A 16,819-nucleotide genomic window follows, 5' to 3' on the forward strand; every position below is an offset into this window, starting at 1 on the left:
TTTTCATATAAATTTCAGTGATTATTTATTTTTCGTTACAAATTTGATTAATACGATTGTTATTTAGAATTGTGTTATTTTTATTCTTAGTCAAGAATCAAAACTTCGTATTCGTTGTACGACACTTCTTTACCATCGAATGGAATGTACAGGCAGCTGTGGCTCGATTGTACCTACAACCAGAATGACAACCACACGCGTTAACAAATACGTGTCAGTTTGTTTTGCTGCGTAGAAAGTCATAACAACTTTCTAGTAGTCCTTCGCTAACGTAACGGGCACGTGGTGTATGTTTTATAAGCGTACAGAGATAAAGAGGATTGATAGAAAAATGTCTCGGTCGAGGACGCAATCAGCTGATCTTTTCCCTTTACAAACTTCACTCGTCACGTTTCATGGTATTCTCTTATGAATAGTACCGCGGGATATATTACGTTTGAGCACTACTTGAAATCACTGTCTCTCAAAAATAATTAACTTAGAGACTCTACGTCCAATGACTTGGAAACAATATGTGAAAGTTATTAGGTTAAAAAATGCCATATTTTTCACAAGACAGCATTTCTTCATAGGTTTCAGTTCGTGTTGTGCGTTTTATTATTCTTATTATTAGATATCTCGGTTCTGTACTGACATAACGTACGACACGAGTTATGTCTATCGTTTCACGTCGCGAGTTATAGGTTATGCATAATCAGTATCTGTACACGTAAGAATTATTATAATCACAAAAAATAACCTAATTCTCAATATTTGCTTTGGTAAAAAATTTACAGTGAAGTATAAATCATATTTACAGGAATTCTCTTTCTGTGCGATAATAATATAATAATTTTTTCTATCGTGTATTTTTAAGATAATCTTAAGATAACCCATTTATCAGTACGTAACAATCTGACAAACATCAATAATCCACCTTTTAAACTGAAATCGACGATGCAGAGTTTCTTAGAAATAGATTAAATGGAAAAATTTTGATGTCAATTGCCGTTCGCGATGATAATTTTTTTTAAATAAAAATTACGTAGTACCTTGCCAACAGTGAGACTTCCTTCGTGAAACGTCCGACCTACGTAGAGGGGTTCTCCATCGGGGGTGTAGCCAGTACTTACTGCATTCTCAGGAATATGACCGTCGTTCGAAGGTATCCAACGAAATACTTTTTGGCATAAAATCTGAGAATCAAAAAAATTATACAGATAAATAGTTTTATGACGCTTTACGAAGTCAATGTAATTTATTTTTTAAAATTTTTTGTTACTTTCAGTCGCATTACCTCGTAGTCGCGTTTTGCATGCTCGTCGCCACCCCAACAGACATATGCAACGTCCTTAGAGGGGATGACCTTGGCTGGAATCATTTCACCCTCATGATTTGCTCGGCCAACAAAAATTTCAGTACCGTCAATGTCAGTTCCACCTCGTACTGCACCGTCCGGTATGTATAATGATCTTCCATGTACCCACTTGAGTTCTATGTAAATAATAAAATAGAAAAAATTAATACTTGAATATTATTACATTTTTGTTGCATCAAATAATTAAAAAATGTTTCACTACAATTTTTATCATAATTTTACTTTAATCGCTTTTATTAATTATTATTACTTGAGTATACGTAATGCCTTTTCAACAACAAGGATTTTAACATCACAGTCTGGCACTTGGTTCTCCACGGAAAAATAAAACCACCAATGGCAAAGAAGAAGAAGAAAAATATCACTTATAATTAGTGCTCCAGATTTTATTAAATTTTTAACAACCTTAGATTTAAGAAATCATATTTTCGTCTCTCTTACATACATCGTTTCTCTGTAAGGGTTTTTTCGACTGAAATAGTGTCCACCAATGGATCCACTACCTTATAGAAACATTTAAGATAGTCTTTTCATGTGAATGGGTATTAGATTGGTACCTTAATTAGATATATGTTGAAACTACAGTAATAAGGGTAAATGTACGAAAATGTAAGTGAGGTTAACAGCACTTTACGAGAAATAAATTATAATAAGAGTCAAGAGTTATTACGTAGTCTCTTATGGGAAAATCGCCATGACAGCGCTAGCTATCAATGGATAATATATGTATAAACTTAGCGATTAGATGTATACCTAACCAGTGTCCTAAAATATTCTCTAGTTTCCAGATTTCTTAGATACCTCAAAAAGAAGCGCTTACCGAATATTTTGCTGTGATATCTGAAGTTAAATAAGTAATGGATCCCATGGCATTTGAATTCTGTCTTATGTATGTAGTCAAAAGGGCGACTTGAACGAAAAAATCTAGTCCAACCAAATTGCTGGTCGTGATATTTTTCAATTTAGTAAATAATTAAATATAATTAGATCGTGCATGTAAAATTATATTTTATATTGTTAAAATTATTGGGATCTTACAATATCTTTATTTTCAATGATTTGATGATGGACTGCTATTTGACTAGGTGCTGCGAATGGACTACCTGAATGTACAATAATCCAGATTCTTAAAAAAAAAAAACTACTAATTTGAGAAATCATCTGTTTGGAATTTTGGTAAAATTGCAATTCGATGTAATAAATTTTGGAAATTATAGGAATCCCCAATGCAAAAAATAAGGTATAAATTCTTAGTGAAACAAAATTAAAGTATCGATTAAAATCAATTGTTCGACACTCACCTGCCATAGTTATAACGTCTATAAACCAATTCGTTTCACACCAAGAACTTATACCTGTTATGAGATAAGCTTTTAACCGTAACTCTATATCAGCTTATCATTTTCCTCGTTATCGTTATCGATGTTGACATATTTAAACGGTGTCATAATACAAATTGCATGGGAGCATTTTACGTTGGCACAAATGGAATGTCGCAAACTGAGCCATCGTTCCGAAAATGTGATTATCGCATGAGGTTATTTTTTAATTAACAATGATTACAAATTCTTTAAGGTAATCGTCTCGTTGATATGAATTTCAACATTAAAATTTGATTTTTTTCAATCGATACTTGGAACATAGTTTTTTATCTCTCGAAATTTTGGGTAGTTATCCGCCTTATAAAAGTCCGCTGGTCGTTCAATTCAATGCCTGAAATTCCACTTTACAGCGATAGAAAAATATGATTTGTATGCAGAAACCGATTGCGAATTTTAACGTGTTAAAAAAAGAGAATGTTGATCTAAAGAGAATAAAAAAATAACAGACAGAGGTAGCCTTTGCTGAAATGAACGGGGAGAACATACGGCAACACCGCGTATCAGCTACAAGCTATAGCGGGCTCAAGTCGTGTTCGCTGAGATCGGATGCTTTCTAAATTGTGTACCTCGCTTGTGCGCAAATCATCAGTCGTTGAATTTATTGAATATTTCACGATTACAATATTCCAGACGATTATAACCTTATAGCCTATAAGTATATAGATTCACGTCTATCATAACCTTAATTCGAGTGCTTCGAACCCACTATTAAATTTTAATTCTAGAGTCAGAATTTCTTGTTTATTTTTTTATTTCTAAGCGCATATGCAAAATGTTTTCATAATTCAATATTCCCAGATAGCACAAGGACGTCCTAACAGAAAGGTCTTATAAGGTTCTTATAAGGTCCCGGGCCTTCCTCTGGATATCCTGAGGAGGTGCAAATGTCCGCATGTTCATGAGACTCCGGACGTCCTGGGTAAAACCCACTGGACATGTTTAAGCGTTTTATGGGATTCTTACAGGAGGTTTTTATACCTACCCTAGAGAAGTATTTCTTTTACATGTTGAGCTGTATATTAGGAATGTTTCACGTGCAAACTCCAAGTTCACTTAGAAGACGGTAAGTATGCAGGGTGAGGTTTGCCAAAGTGAGGGTGCTGCCAAATCTTTTTACCCAGTAACTACCACCGGAGTCAAATAATTACAATATATCGATAGCAGTTAAGAAAGTCAATTTATGTTACTCTTATAATATGTCGATAATTAAATTCATTGGTTTTAATCGCTATTATAAGATAAAAGTCGTTTTTATTTTGTTATGTTTAATCAATCAAGTGCATTCACTAGCATATAGCAAGACGATTAACTTAATATAACGGAACCTTTTTCAATTTTATCATTTCACCGAAACCAAGTTGAGTTATCGTTAAGAAAATAAGTAAATGTGTTTTCATAATGTGGCTTTACAAATCTCTTGATAATCACGATTACATATCGACTGGTTTTTAGAACTTGTTAATAACACTGAAGTACGATTTATACATTACTCATATATATAATCATGTAACAAGTATAGTTTGAAGACCCAGGCGATTAAGGGGCATTCACAATAGCAAGCTAACGTTTTTTTTAGCTAATACCCTCACGCACCACAGCATTGAAATTTTAACCTAACCTAACCTAACGAAACACTTTCTAAGCTCATCACAACTCCGGATGTCTAGCATTAAAAAAAAAAAAATTTGGTGTGGCAGTCGCTTTATGGGCCTCAAAACATACATTATGTTGAAAAAACTTTGAGGTCCGACCCGAAACTATACAATTGTTCTCAAACTAGCGGCTGTATTACTCAAACTGTCCCCAAACTATACTTTATTAATGTATATACATATGTATAGGTATATCCGTGATACTGCTTCAGTCAATTCTAATACATTTTTTATATTATCACTCAATATAAAAAAAATACTGAGTCTACCAAAAATCTATGTTCATATCTATGTCATTACAAAAGCACCAATGTTAGGCAAACTTTGCCATTAGTACTTTTTGCATTAAAACTTCTATCAGATAATAAGACGAATAACGGCTCGGTATTTATGTAAGTATATAAGTATACGTAAAAGCGATAAATTGAGATAATAAATGTTACTTTGATTAAAATTATTTATCATTAAAAGTGATTAGCAGTAGGTACAATTAACAGTACTTAACATTTGCAACATAATGTAATTTAATTTATGTCTTATGCAGCGTTAAAAATCTATGTGACACAATACACATATGTGAATATACATTGTTACATTTGCATAATCATCAAGAACAATGAATGACTTAAACAATCTTTTAAAAAAAATAGTATGGGAAAAAAAGTGTGGATGTATCAAGGAGTAAATATCCAAATAAAATTTAAATATGAAAATGGATCTTCGGTGACATTTTTTGTTTAAAATTATCGATATTTCATCTCACACTTACTGCCCTCTCTTTACTAACGCTTTTTTGTGTATCTGGGTTATTATAATTTACACGACCATTAATTCCTGAAGACCATTCAGAGAGTATTAACTAGCAGAGCGATCACCGTAGTTTATCAAATATTTTTATCAAATGAGGCTTTAATGAGCGACGAGCACCTCGTAGTCTGTGAAGGAGAGTTCCTCGCCGTCGAATGGAATATAAAGACATCCATGACTGGCCTGGATCTGCAAATAAATTATGGTATGAAATTCAAATAAAATTATGCACAAATCTATTAATCCATATCATTGAGTGTTCTATAATACTTTATATTATACCTTGCCAATCGTCTGTGAACCATTATGAAGTACCCGTCCTACGAATAATGGTTCACCCTCACTTGTTTGTCCAGCCACCAAAGCGCCTGGTGGAATTGAACCATTACTTGAGAATTCCCAGGCAAAATCACCGTAACATAAAATCTGTAAAATCAATTTACTGTTGGAATTTGTCATATAGGAAATGAAAAATTAACTTTCTTAAAAAATTCCTAATTGTCTTCGTACATTCTGTGTGGATAATTTACTCGTATGAAGTGTATGAAAAAAGTATAATGCAATTTTGCTAGTTTCACATGAAATACTCGAACTTTACCTCATAATCATCTTTCGCATGCTCTTCTCCGTTATAGGCGACATAAGCGACACATTTATCTGGAATAACTTTGGCAGGTATCATATCCCCTTCGTGAAATGCTCTGCCAACGAATATTGGACTGCCATCTTGGTCACGACCACCGCGTACAGCCATGTCAGGAAATGAACGATGTGGACTTGGTTGGACCCATCTATAAGCTGTTGGGGTGAACGAAAAAATTGTTTAACGATAATAACAAACAGTTATGGTTGATGTATTCCATGAAATTATTTTTAAAATAATTTTTTGACTGATGAACAACTTTTTCTCGAAACCTTTCCATCATAAAAAATTGTTTCCTCTACGAAAATATTTCTTTACTCTGATCCTATATGTTAGCCAGACAGCATGATTATGAAATTTGGATATTCTCAGAAGGTACTAATCATTCATTTAGAACTGATAATATTGAGTACCTATTTCGAATTTTGAGGACGAAATTAAGATATTCTAAGAATATCATACGCTATCTGGACCAATAGATTATAGTATATGCTGAGCATACGCAGAGAATATTCATACTTTCTAAAAACATTATTTTGCTACCCGAGACTATCTTAGTTGAATACTTTGATATAAAAGGATTAATAACTTATATAAATCTCTTCGATAAAAAATTATCGTCTTGCAATATTCCGTTCTATATTTATTATCGAATTGCAGAAAGACAGTGAAAAGCAATCGGATCGAATTTACGAAATAAATAAGGGCAATTTTTTCAGAAATTTTTTATCTTGTGTCAATTTTTGAATTGTGTTTTGAACTACGCTCATCATCATTGTTAATCGGATTATTTGCAGTTCTTACAAAAAATTTGGTACATGCAAGACAAAGAGATGGAAAAATATGTAAATATCAATATTTGTTGCCACACATATGCAAATTTCTTGTGAAACGTGGATTTACATTGTCTTATTGTTATATATCATTCATAATCCTCAAAATTTGACCTTACAAATTAAAAATAACAGGATACGTATTTTCCAATTCAAGTACGTAGAAGAATTCAAAAGTGCTGTTGGTACCTACTTTTGTAATACCATATATAGATATATGAAGGTTTCATAACTAAAGTTCCATTTGCGCATTAAGTGCAAAAAATAGCCTGAGTTCTTTTACTCTGTTTTATTATATCCCGGATGGATCAAGTGAAGATAATGTAACCATTTTTTTATTATCTTTCGGGGGATTACAAAATAACTATTTATTTCAAGTACACTGACGTGCGAATTGAAGTCTCGAGGTTTTCTTAGAAGCCTTTGCTGGCACAACTTTCTTTTTTTTCGCAGATCCGTGATTTGCATATGTAATACTTAGTTCGAAGGTAGTGAATTTTAATTGAAATAATATAATTGTCTTATAATTATTCTTTAATTTCGTTCTGACATTTACATGTTCATTTTAGATACGAATTAAATCAACGAAATAAGAAGTAGACCATATTACCTCAATAACACGTCTCTTATCGGGATACGTTTGTATAAGGTGACTTTGAGGCATAAGAAGGAAAAAATCGTGACCCATTAAATGCCAGCAATTAAAATACGGCTTGATTGACTTCTCAAGGATTTCAATTTTCATCTACTGCTTTTTTTAACACAGCACCTCATTATGCGTTGAATTATTAGTTCGGTATTACATTTTACTTAGACTTCTTTGTACGAGAATTATTATATTTTTCCTTACTAATCTGACAAGAATATTCGGGATATGGAGGAACTGTCAGACTTTGGTGAAGCGAAAGACAGTTGGCAGTTAACAGTGGCAGTTGAAGATATTGAAAACATATTTCAAAATTAACGAAATACTTACGTGGCATTATGACGACTGTGTACGGTTAACGAAACTGGGAAGTATAAAATGATTCGTGTATGATATCTTTACCTGGTTAAAGTCTACTTTATTATCTTATCTTATCAAGCTACGTCTTCTTTGAATGGTTGACTTGATAATTGGTGAAACCATTTCCCAAAATTTTGCGATTCGTCAGTTGATCGATTGATGTGAGCTATGATAATTCTTTGAAAATTTTTTAGAATTAATATGTAGCACAATTTTTAAATAAATATATTAACTAACTATTTATTTTTTTAATTTGACATGTTTTTACACTTACACTCTAACATGGGTAAAGTACGGGCAGACGGTATCGGGAGTGACGGTGTCAACGCTGGAAATTAATGCTAAGAAATATGGTTAGAAATACTATCCCATAGTTTATGGCTTGATTTTTCAAAATCATTGATCGCAACCATAGATTCATGATCAAAATGATCGATGGAGCTCTATCGAGTTAGATAATCTGGTCTGTGGCCATTTTATTGTTAGAATAACTATTATATTTTCTTCGTCTCATCTCTACATCTTTATCTGTAATCTGCATGTATTAGCCATTGTTACAACAAGGATTTGTCCGATGTTTTGCTATGCAAATGTTGGCACTGATGATTATTACTTAACATGTGTTATGTATTATGTAATAGGTGAAATTCTTAGAATGAAGGTAAGTAGGAATAACAGTTAAACAAGTACATATTTCCGATCATGTACATGTTATATAAACTATAATAAACGGTGAATAATCAAACCTATCCTGTTATACCTATAATATTTTAATTAACGTCATTGTATGTCATAATCAAATACATTTATCTATATAAATAGAACATTCGAGATTTGGTCACCCGTTCTAGAAAAATATACCATATAATTCACATTATCTAACAATGCTATGTTTATACTGACTTGTAAATTGTATTTGCTATTTAGTATTATTTATTTCTTTTTAAAAGTATTGAACAGTTTGTTCTACGTTCAATCTTATAGAAACATTAAAACATCTGTTTTTTATACTAACAGCCGGTAGAGTAGCAGAACGTAACTTACGTTTTGAGGCGATAGCCAATTCCGGATTCTTTCCAAAGTGATGCGTTGGTAACGTGTTTGAATGGGGTTGTTCAATAAGTACAAATATAATTCCAATAGCTGAATAATATTTAAATGTTTCAAACTTGGACTAAACGCCTAAATCTGTATTACAGATTTTGCAAACTATTCGTCTTATTAGTAACAACTGTTAGTGTCATATAATCAATATGAAATGTGAATATTGCTAAAACGTCTAACCTACATTTTATCTAAGTCCATGTATATAAGTGAGGTTAACCGCTGGTCCTGCATTAATTATTTTTTGGAAATATGAGTGTCATGTTCAGAGGGTATCAAAATTTGTTAAAGAAATTTCCACTTGGGATGCAAGCCATTCAAGCTGGTAAATAAATGAAGCACAGTGCTACGTTACATAGCATATTTGACTGGTTATTGATAATTGATTCATTTATTAAAATAAAATGTGTTTAGGAACTTTGATGGGCTTAGGAGATCAACTTGCTCAAAATGTTGTTGAGCGTAGAAAATTTGAAAATTTAGATTTTATCCGTACAGCTCAATTTTTTGGTATTGGATTTTTCATCGGGGTAAGTTTCATATGCGTTAAACAAGTAATTTGCTGTATTTAAAATCAAACTAGGAACTTATTATTAATGGAAAATTAAATATTTTATTTTTTAGGGACCTGCTACTAGGACCTGGTATGGAATATTAGACAGGCATTTTGGATCTAAAGGTGGAACAGTGGCTTTGAAAAAAGTTGCATGTGATCAACTTCTCTTTGCACCAAGTTTCATAGTCATCTTATTAAGCACCATTAGTGCTTTACAAGGAGGAAATATGGAAGATATTAAAAGTAGATTGAAAAACGATTATATTGATATACTCAAAAATAATTATAAGGTAATTAAAAATGTTACTTCTTTGTCTAATTACAAATGCAGGATGTAAATAGAAAAAAAATATGATTTTTAGTAGTATAATGTTTGTTAAACCATATAACTTTCATTGTTACAGCTATGGCCAGTGGTTCAACTAGTAAATTTTGCTCTTGTCCCTTTACACTATCAGGTGTTAGTGGTACAATCAGTTGCTGTATTATGGAATACTTATATTTCTTACAGAACTAACAGAGATACACAACCACTACATTAAAAAATTATTTTAATTAAATTAAACATACTACCATGAGACAAAAACTAAATATTACTTTGACATGCAGAGTAATATGTGTATAATACTATTCCCAAAAACAAATACAAAGCATTTGTCAGAGCCATTTCCAACTTGGAAAAAAATTTAATGCGAAACCCCCTTCAATATGTATATGAACTATTACAATGGATGTGTATTGATGAATAATAAATGATTACGTATCATTGTATAAATTGAAAGGACATTCCTAGCCATGCACCAGTATAGTCATATATATGTATTTGTAGAAAACTGTAAATTTAAATTATAACTAACTAAAAAGAGTACCGTAAAAAATTAATTCAATAAACTGACTGCTCTAAATTAATTATGCATTTCACTACTGCATGCAAGTACCTCAAGTTACACGAAACTCTTCACATACCTCACTTTTTCAGTACATACCAGATTCAATTTGCTCTAATCATTTTCTGAGGATAAGAATAATTATCTACTATAACGCACTAAAATACAAACTTCGTCTAATGCGTTTATAAATATTTACGTTTATTGGGATTATTTCTTAAGTTCTCATGTGTTCTATATCTAAATACAAAATAATATTCGTAAACATAACAATCATGTATATAAAAGAGTACGACAAGGCATCTGAGAATTAAATCGCTTTAGGATAGATTAGGTCGAAGATTGTTCTCTTCTGCGGGAAATATACATACATCCTTTATCGCGCGATCCGTTTCAACCGCCCTGTGCGTACCAGGCACTAGAAAGTACAATAACCAATTTCGAGGGAGTCACAGTTTGCACAATGGTTCTGTTCTCACTCATCCTCTCTTGGGAAAGGACATTAATCGTTTCTATCTATTGCCAATTGCGTGTGGAATGACTAGGTTTCTTTTTACGTTACGTTGCATCAAATAAAAGGGACAACATTCGGAATAATTACAGTTCGGACGTTACAATTTAACATATGCGAAATAATACTTGTTCATTATATCTGTAACATTGCATACTAAAATAATAATGAAATAATTCAATTCAAGAATTCTGATGACCTAAATACTATCTTCAATATTGACATAAAATTTACACGGTGTATTCTCAGTTAGAAAATTTCAGCAAATGACGATGATTTTCTAACAAGTAACGATAATTTAACAAAATTAGTAATATTCAATTGTTTTACAGTTTTGTAGTTAAAGCATCCTAATAAATTTACCGAATACGTAACGTAAAGTAGATGAAAAGGAAACTTAAGTTTTGTTCCATATAACGTTATCACATTATTTTGAACTTCTAGGACTCCAATACAAAATCATATTAGGTAGAATCTCAAAAAGTACAATGTATCGTTGTACCACAACCTGTAGTCGTCGCACAATATCCAAATTTGTTCGAAAATTTCTTAAATGCCATATAGTAAAAGATGCGCGAAACAAATATAAATAAAATACGAAGGTCTCCCATTACCTCATCATTCGCTTGAAATACCAGCTGCCACATTAGGATAATTTATACTATAATATAAATAATATTCCCCGTACGAAAACAACAAATAATATGACAAAAAGTGATTCCGATTTAATATCCATTGGAAGCGAATAACGAAGACAAATTACAGTAGCATTGTCTTTTTGCATCAAATATTACATCACATTCTTTTTTTAATCCTCTATCAGTTAGAAAATTGGAAATTGAATTGTGATATTCGTAATGATACAAGAATGGCGGAGTCTAGATGCAATGTAATGAAATCTTATGTTTACACGTGCCTGCGATGCGCAATGCTACATATTAAACTCCACATTAAATTCTACATAATCGATGTGACCAATAAGTGCAACCCGACGATAAGTAACCTTTGCACTCAAAAAGAATATACGGTAGTTAAGGTAGTCGGTTAAATAATTAAATTAATTCGAGTAATCAATAACGATGACCATATTAATGATAAGAATAGACAATTGAACTAAAGCGCCTCTGGCGGATATATCATTTATCAACAATCAGGTGTTAATAATTTTTCTGCTTTGGCGACAGCTGCTGGTATCGTCTCTGTCGTCTTGGACGTAGTGCACGGTCCCAATAGATCAGGACAGGATTGTTCGCCAATTTCGATGTTATGAATCTTCTTCAAGAGATCATAATTGATTCTCTCAGTGATTATAGAGTCCTTCCTAGATTTTTTGCGAAATAAATTAATTTATGAGAAATATTTAATAAATTTCAGATTATCTGAAAATATTTTTATAAGTTCTAACACTGTGCCAAAGACAATTTGGTAACGCAACCTTTGACGTAGCTACAGTTAATCCGCAGTTTCAATATGTTTTTTTGTCAGTTCGCAAGCAATGCAATTCTTAGCGAATTACACGTGATTTTCCTCAAAATGAGGTAAATATATACTAAATTATAAAAATAAAATATATTTAATGCAAAACTCTCTATATGCATATTTTATAACAAATATTGTATTCAGTGAAACGTGTACCTTGCTAAAGACTTTATTGTTTTCGATCTGTCATAAAAACATGTCGAACTCGTGAACCGACTATATTGTTAAAAGAGTAATCACAGTTTTCACTAAGGTTCAAATGAGGTAAATTCGACGACAATAACGCTATGGCAATGATTACATAATTTAACAATGAATTAAAAACTTACTTGTATTCTGGATGAGTGGTCACTTCTTTCCTCAACCAGGCAGCAGTTGTTAATAATTCTCCAGCTGCTCGCCGCTGAATCAACTTCAAATATCGTTGTACAGTACAATGAGTATCTGCATCAACATCCATGCTGGCTAAGTACGAATTGACTAGCGGTATCAGGCCAGGAAATACGCCATCCTAAAGTTCCAAATATTATAATTTTTTATACTTTTTGAGGAAAGAACTTTTTTCGTATTCTTTACTATATGTACCTTCCCGTTGATAACCTCGTTGACAGTGAATTCCGTGTATTCAGGTTCACCACCATCGCCTTGTTTCGCATCGGATGTGATGTCATTGCGAAACCAGAATTTTTCAACTTTTAGAGCATCTCTCTTCTGAGCTTTTGCCATGTTCTCATCTACCTTGCTGATTGGTATGAGAAGATTCAATTTATAGCTGAGTATGACTCTGGTGACCAGAACGACAAAACAGACGATGGCAGCGTTTTCGAAATCTGTAATTTGAACTTCACAAGGTCGGAACTCGACACGCCAACCAATCGATGAATTTGGCGGTGGCGGTTTGAAACGCATTGTTTGCCAATTGGTTGATTGAATGTTCTAAAACAGTTAGGATGCACCAAGTTGTGAAGAAAAATTGTTATGAAAACTCATAGAAATCAAAATACTAATTTCAAGGCGATTTCTCACCTCAAAGTGATCAGTATCTTCCAAATCATTTTGATGAATTTTTTCAGAAAATAAAGACACCGAATCTCTGATGAATAAATGGGCGACGTGTTGGGCGAGGAGTCTGTCGATTCCATTATCTAACAATTGATTGTATATCTCTTTGTCATAAATCAATGGCACATCATTGTACTTGTCACCTTGTTCACTCAGGTAAGAATCAATAGAATCGTATCGAGATTTATTGATTCGAAACTTATTTTCCTTCAGCGGCTTTAAACCACGTTCCTCTTCGGTGCGACAGTCGGATAAACCCGATATTACGTTCCAGCGACAGTCGACATCCGTCACGTAGCCACGAAAAAACGGACTAGCTGCTGTCAAAGCTAGCTGTTGAAAAGGAAATAAAAAGATCCTGGATTAAGAATATTGTAACGGATATTCTGGTTTATAGTTTTAGGATTTATTAAAATTATTAGAAAGACAGTCATGGGCTTACCATAATTGGACAGAGAGGTGCCAATTGATCATATAGTGTTCTTGCTTCCTGTATATTACAAGCTTGAAATGTCACTTGTAAGCAGCAACAACCCATACCCAAACCCATTGCATCCATGTAAACATGATCTTCCTTTGCTGCTTTTGTACTGGAACCATCATCACCAAGTGCAAATAAATCTTCTTTAAATGGCCGTGGGACATTTTCATCCTTGTAAACTGTAATGAGAAGTTCACCATTATATACAATTTATTATTTATTGTTTTTTGATGCATTCAGTTAGAATACTATTCTGCAGAGAATGTGATGTTTTACACGTACTTACTAGGAATGTTTACAGCTACTTTTTCTCCTCTGCGCTGTCTTATATTTCTGGTCAATGATTTAAAACGTGGATGTCCTTGGTAAATAGCTTCGTCAGGAAAAAATAAGCTTCTTGTAGCACCAGAATTTGGTGTTGGTTTAGTAGGTGGATCGGTAAAGTCCAAAACTCCCAATCTATAAAATTGTTTTCATAACAATATTTATTTCCATTGACGACATGTCAATTTTACTTATATTAAAGCTTAGCAGAAAAACAACAATGTACCTAGGAAAATTAGTTATTGACATAAGTGCTTCTCCTGGATGAAGAAGTTCTATGACTTCTTGCCTTCTATATTTCATGTTTGCTTCTACAACATTGAAATGAGCAAGTAGTCCACCATAAGGTTTTCCTGGTGTTCCTTCAACCATGTATGCACCAAATTCTGGTCTCCAAAGTGACTTTACACCACTTTAAAGTAAATGATTATTCATACAACACATTCTTAACCTGTAAAATATGGATTAAAATATCTTACGTTGGATTTTCATGTTCTTTTGCATTGAGTACACCTAAAATTTCCTCTGCTCTCAAGCTGACCTTCGCAGTTTTCTTGTCATCATCAAATTTGACAAGAATATATTCCACCTAAAAGAAAAAAACAATCTTATTCAACGAAAATATAAAATCCAGCAACTTTGAAGCCAAAGAAATGCATCAAATCAAAATTATCTAGTAACTCTTAGTTGACACTACTCGAAATGGTCACAGAGCCAGTTATACAATCAAGTTTAAAATTCATATATCCACAGAACAGTGGTTAGAAATAGAAAGCTGTTTCAATACAACAAAAAAATACAAAACAAAAGAAAACATATTAAATCATACCTCATCCCCCCATTTAAGTACATCACCCTGTCGATCACGAAGTATTTTGTACAGGTTAATAAATTGAATAACTCCGTGTTTTCGCACGTGGTCCGACAATTTTTTCGTTTCCTCCCAACTGAGGGGATTGCCTTCTGAGAGCAGGCCCATCACGTTCAAGAACTTCCAAATCTGAGAATGTTAAGCTCGATGACACCCGTACGTTTCACTCGCGCAAAGCTAAACCAATACGATCAGCTTAGAGTCGAGTCGAGTCGAATACGTACGATCCGACCAGTACGGCAACTCACGAGCTATTGACTGAATAGCTTTCGCGCTGCTAAATACGAATGAATCGCAATGAGATAAAAGAGACAGCCTACACACAATTGTAAATTATAAAGGACAGAACACGATCAGAGTGAATTACGTGCTCATTTCTTGAACATTTGCTTCTAAAATGAAATATATTATTTTAAGGTAAGGTTTAATTATCAGAAAATAAATATTTCAATTTTTAACAAATCAAAGCTGAGAACACAAATATTCATTTTCAAAACCATAAAGGAATTACCAATAATACAAGCAATTAACTTCTATTGAATATTTTTCATAACAGATTTAGTCCTATATTAGGGTGTCAGCAATACCGTTAATTTGATCAGCTTTATGTTTTGACAGGTTGATAATACGTGAATGAATCTGGAGAATTGTGATTTACGACTATCTCTCAAAATTGGCGTTTGATGTTAGGCTTACCTAATATTATAAAATCATGATTAATACGTCTATGGATAGTATATATAACGCAAAAATGTCACAAACGTTACTAGGATATTTATATGACTTATAATATCCGCCAGACCTCTTATTAACACCTATAAAACTATTTTGCTGTATGAATTCTACCCCAGTGAACGCAAAGTAGTAACGGTGGTACAATTTATCAGTTACCAGGTAACTTTAAACTATCATGTTCTTGAGTGGCAAATTATAACAATGCCGATATGGTCTTAACCGTCACTTTATAATCTCTAGAATAAGGTCGGCTTATTTTGCCTGTTTCATAAAGTTGTACAATCGTTATAGTGATAAGTAAAGCTTATATAGAATCGATGAATTGAATTAAAAAATATTTGTATCTGATTATGTGAAAGATAATGTTAATATACTAACTCGATCATCACATTGGACGATACACGCCTGAAAGTGAACAAATGTGTTATCACGTACGTTTGATCAAATTAAAAATATTACACAGTCACTCTAGAATTGACTTTGCTTTGGTTTTTTACTCGCAGTACTTTTTCATATAGTAAAAAATTTTTATGACCTTCTATTATAGCCAAGCAAACACAAAGTAACGGTTCCACATCAATATCCAAATGTCCATCAAAATTCAAAAATTTTAACGTTGCTAATATTGGAATGCTATGCGTTTGCTGGCTAGTTATCTATCTATCTTGGCATCCTCGAATCAGAAAATTTTCACATTGTCGTCATGTATCTAATACATACGTTTCTTGGATACTCCCATACCACAAACATCCTTATGACGTCACTCGGACATCCTATAGACGTATAGATATTCTGCGAACATCTCATTGAAACTTTGTACTATATGTGACTAATTATGTCAAATGAAGATATAAAAATAATTGATATAAAATCCATTATTTTAAACAATACCCATGCCAATTTCGCGGGAATTCAAATTTATACCGATTTAACTTCATTCTCACGCATTGGAATCAAATTACATTTTTTAATTATACCTCCGCAGTTATTCGTTGAGCGTCTAATTTTCATTAAACTTTCTAATTGAAGTTAATTCATGGAATTAAAAACGATTGTGTCTAGTTTAAGATGGTATGTAAATTAATATACTTTGTTGTCAAGGTCGCCGCCAGTAATTATAGGCACTTTA

The 16,819-nt window shown here is 32.7% G+C and overlaps 3 protein-coding genes across 6 annotated transcripts; 1 reads left to right on the forward strand and 2 right to left on the reverse strand.

The window, feature by feature from the left end:
* Positions 1 to 7,789, reverse strand: LOC107270855. Its single transcript, XM_025088159.1, has 9 exons — positions 7,651 to 7,789; positions 5,797 to 5,996; positions 5,481 to 5,624; positions 5,303 to 5,387; positions 2,396 to 2,676; positions 2,178 to 2,298; positions 1,277 to 1,473; positions 1,032 to 1,175; positions 1 to 173 (listed from the first exon to the last, which is right to left on the reverse strand). The coding sequence occupies exons 1-9, from the start codon at positions 7,655 to 7,657 to the stop codon at positions 87 to 89; spliced, it is 1,266 nt and encodes a 421-aa protein (XP_024943927.1). The 5' UTR covers positions 7,658 to 7,789; the 3' UTR covers positions 1 to 86.
* Positions 7,790 to 8,316: 527 nt separating this feature from the next.
* Positions 8,317 to 10,115, forward strand: LOC107270867 (protein Mpv17). Of its 3 annotated transcripts, XM_025088166.1 has the most exons (5): positions 8,716 to 8,802; positions 8,880 to 9,109; positions 9,199 to 9,314; positions 9,409 to 9,630; positions 9,745 to 10,115. In XM_025088166.1, exons 2-5 carry the CDS (start codon positions 9,037 to 9,039, stop codon positions 9,880 to 9,882), a joined length of 549 nt encoding a protein of 182 aa, XP_024943934.1. In that variant the 5' UTR covers positions 8,716 to 8,802; positions 8,880 to 9,036; the 3' UTR covers positions 9,883 to 10,115. The 3 variants fall into 3 exon arrangements, with proteins under 3 accessions (XP_024943935.1, XP_024943934.1, XP_015601763.1); XM_025088167.1 differs by lacking the exons at positions 8,716 to 8,802; positions 8,880 to 9,109 and adding an exon at positions 8,317 to 8,341; XM_015746277.2 differs by having other exon boundaries at positions 8,731 to 9,109.
* A 292-nt stretch (positions 10,116 to 10,407) lies between these two features.
* On the reverse strand, positions 10,408 to 15,232 carry LOC107270865 (glutamate--cysteine ligase catalytic subunit). Of its 2 annotated transcripts, XM_015746274.2 has the most exons (9): positions 14,914 to 15,232; positions 14,564 to 14,673; positions 14,311 to 14,496; positions 14,047 to 14,219; positions 13,722 to 13,939; positions 13,244 to 13,612; positions 12,803 to 13,153; positions 12,547 to 12,728; positions 10,408 to 12,059 (listed from the first exon to the last, which is right to left on the reverse strand). In XM_015746274.2, the coding sequence occupies exons 1-9, from the start codon at positions 15,061 to 15,063 to the stop codon at positions 11,882 to 11,884; spliced, it is 1,917 nt and encodes a 638-aa protein (XP_015601760.1). In that variant the 5' UTR covers positions 15,064 to 15,232; the 3' UTR covers positions 10,408 to 11,881. The 2 variants fall into 2 exon arrangements, with proteins under 2 accessions (XP_015601760.1, XP_024943932.1); XM_025088164.1 differs by lacking the exon at positions 14,311 to 14,496.
* Positions 15,233 to 16,819: the final 1,587 nt, after the last annotated feature.

This window comes from Cephus cinctus, unplaced genomic scaffold (assembly GCF_000341935.2).
Source record: "Cephus cinctus unplaced genomic scaffold, Ccin1 Ccin1_scaffold0847, whole genome shotgun sequence".
Lineage (NCBI taxonomy): Eukaryota > Metazoa > Arthropoda > Insecta > Hymenoptera > Cephidae > Cephus > Cephus cinctus.

Bases quoted from the DNA above. Each gene is read 5' to 3' on its own strand.
- LOC107270855 (XM_025088159.1), bottom strand. The intron at 5,625-5,796 runs GTAAAGTTCGAG...TTGATTTTACAG, and splicing joins ATGCGAAAGATGATTATGAG to ATTTTATGTTACGGTGATTT. The intron at 2,677-5,302 runs AAAGCCTCATTT...ATTGGTTTATAG, and splicing joins CGAGGTGCTCGTCGCTCATT to ACGTTATAACTATGGCAGGT.
- LOC107270867 (XM_025088166.1), top strand. From the start codon at position 9,037: ATGAGTGTCATGTTCAGAGGGTATCAAAATTTGTTAAAGAAATTTCCA. The intron at 9,110-9,198 runs GTAAATAAATGA...AAATGTGTTTAG, and splicing joins GATGCAAGCCATTCAAGCTG to GAACTTTGATGGGCTTAGGA. The intron at 9,631-9,744 runs GTAATTAAAAAT...TCATTGTTACAG, and splicing joins TACTCAAAAATAATTATAAG to CTATGGCCAGTGGTTCAACT.
- LOC107270865 (XM_015746274.2), bottom strand. From the start codon at position 15,063: ATGGGCCTGCTCTCAGAAGGCAATCCCCTCAGTTGGGAGGAAACGAAA. The intron at 13,940-14,046 runs GTAAGTACGTGT...TTCTCATTACAG, and splicing joins AGTAGCTGTAAACATTCCTA to TTTACAAGGATGAAAATGTC. The intron at 13,154-13,243 runs GTGAGAAATCGC...TAACTGTTTTAG, and splicing joins AAGATACTGATCACTTTGAG to AACATTCAATCAACCAATTG.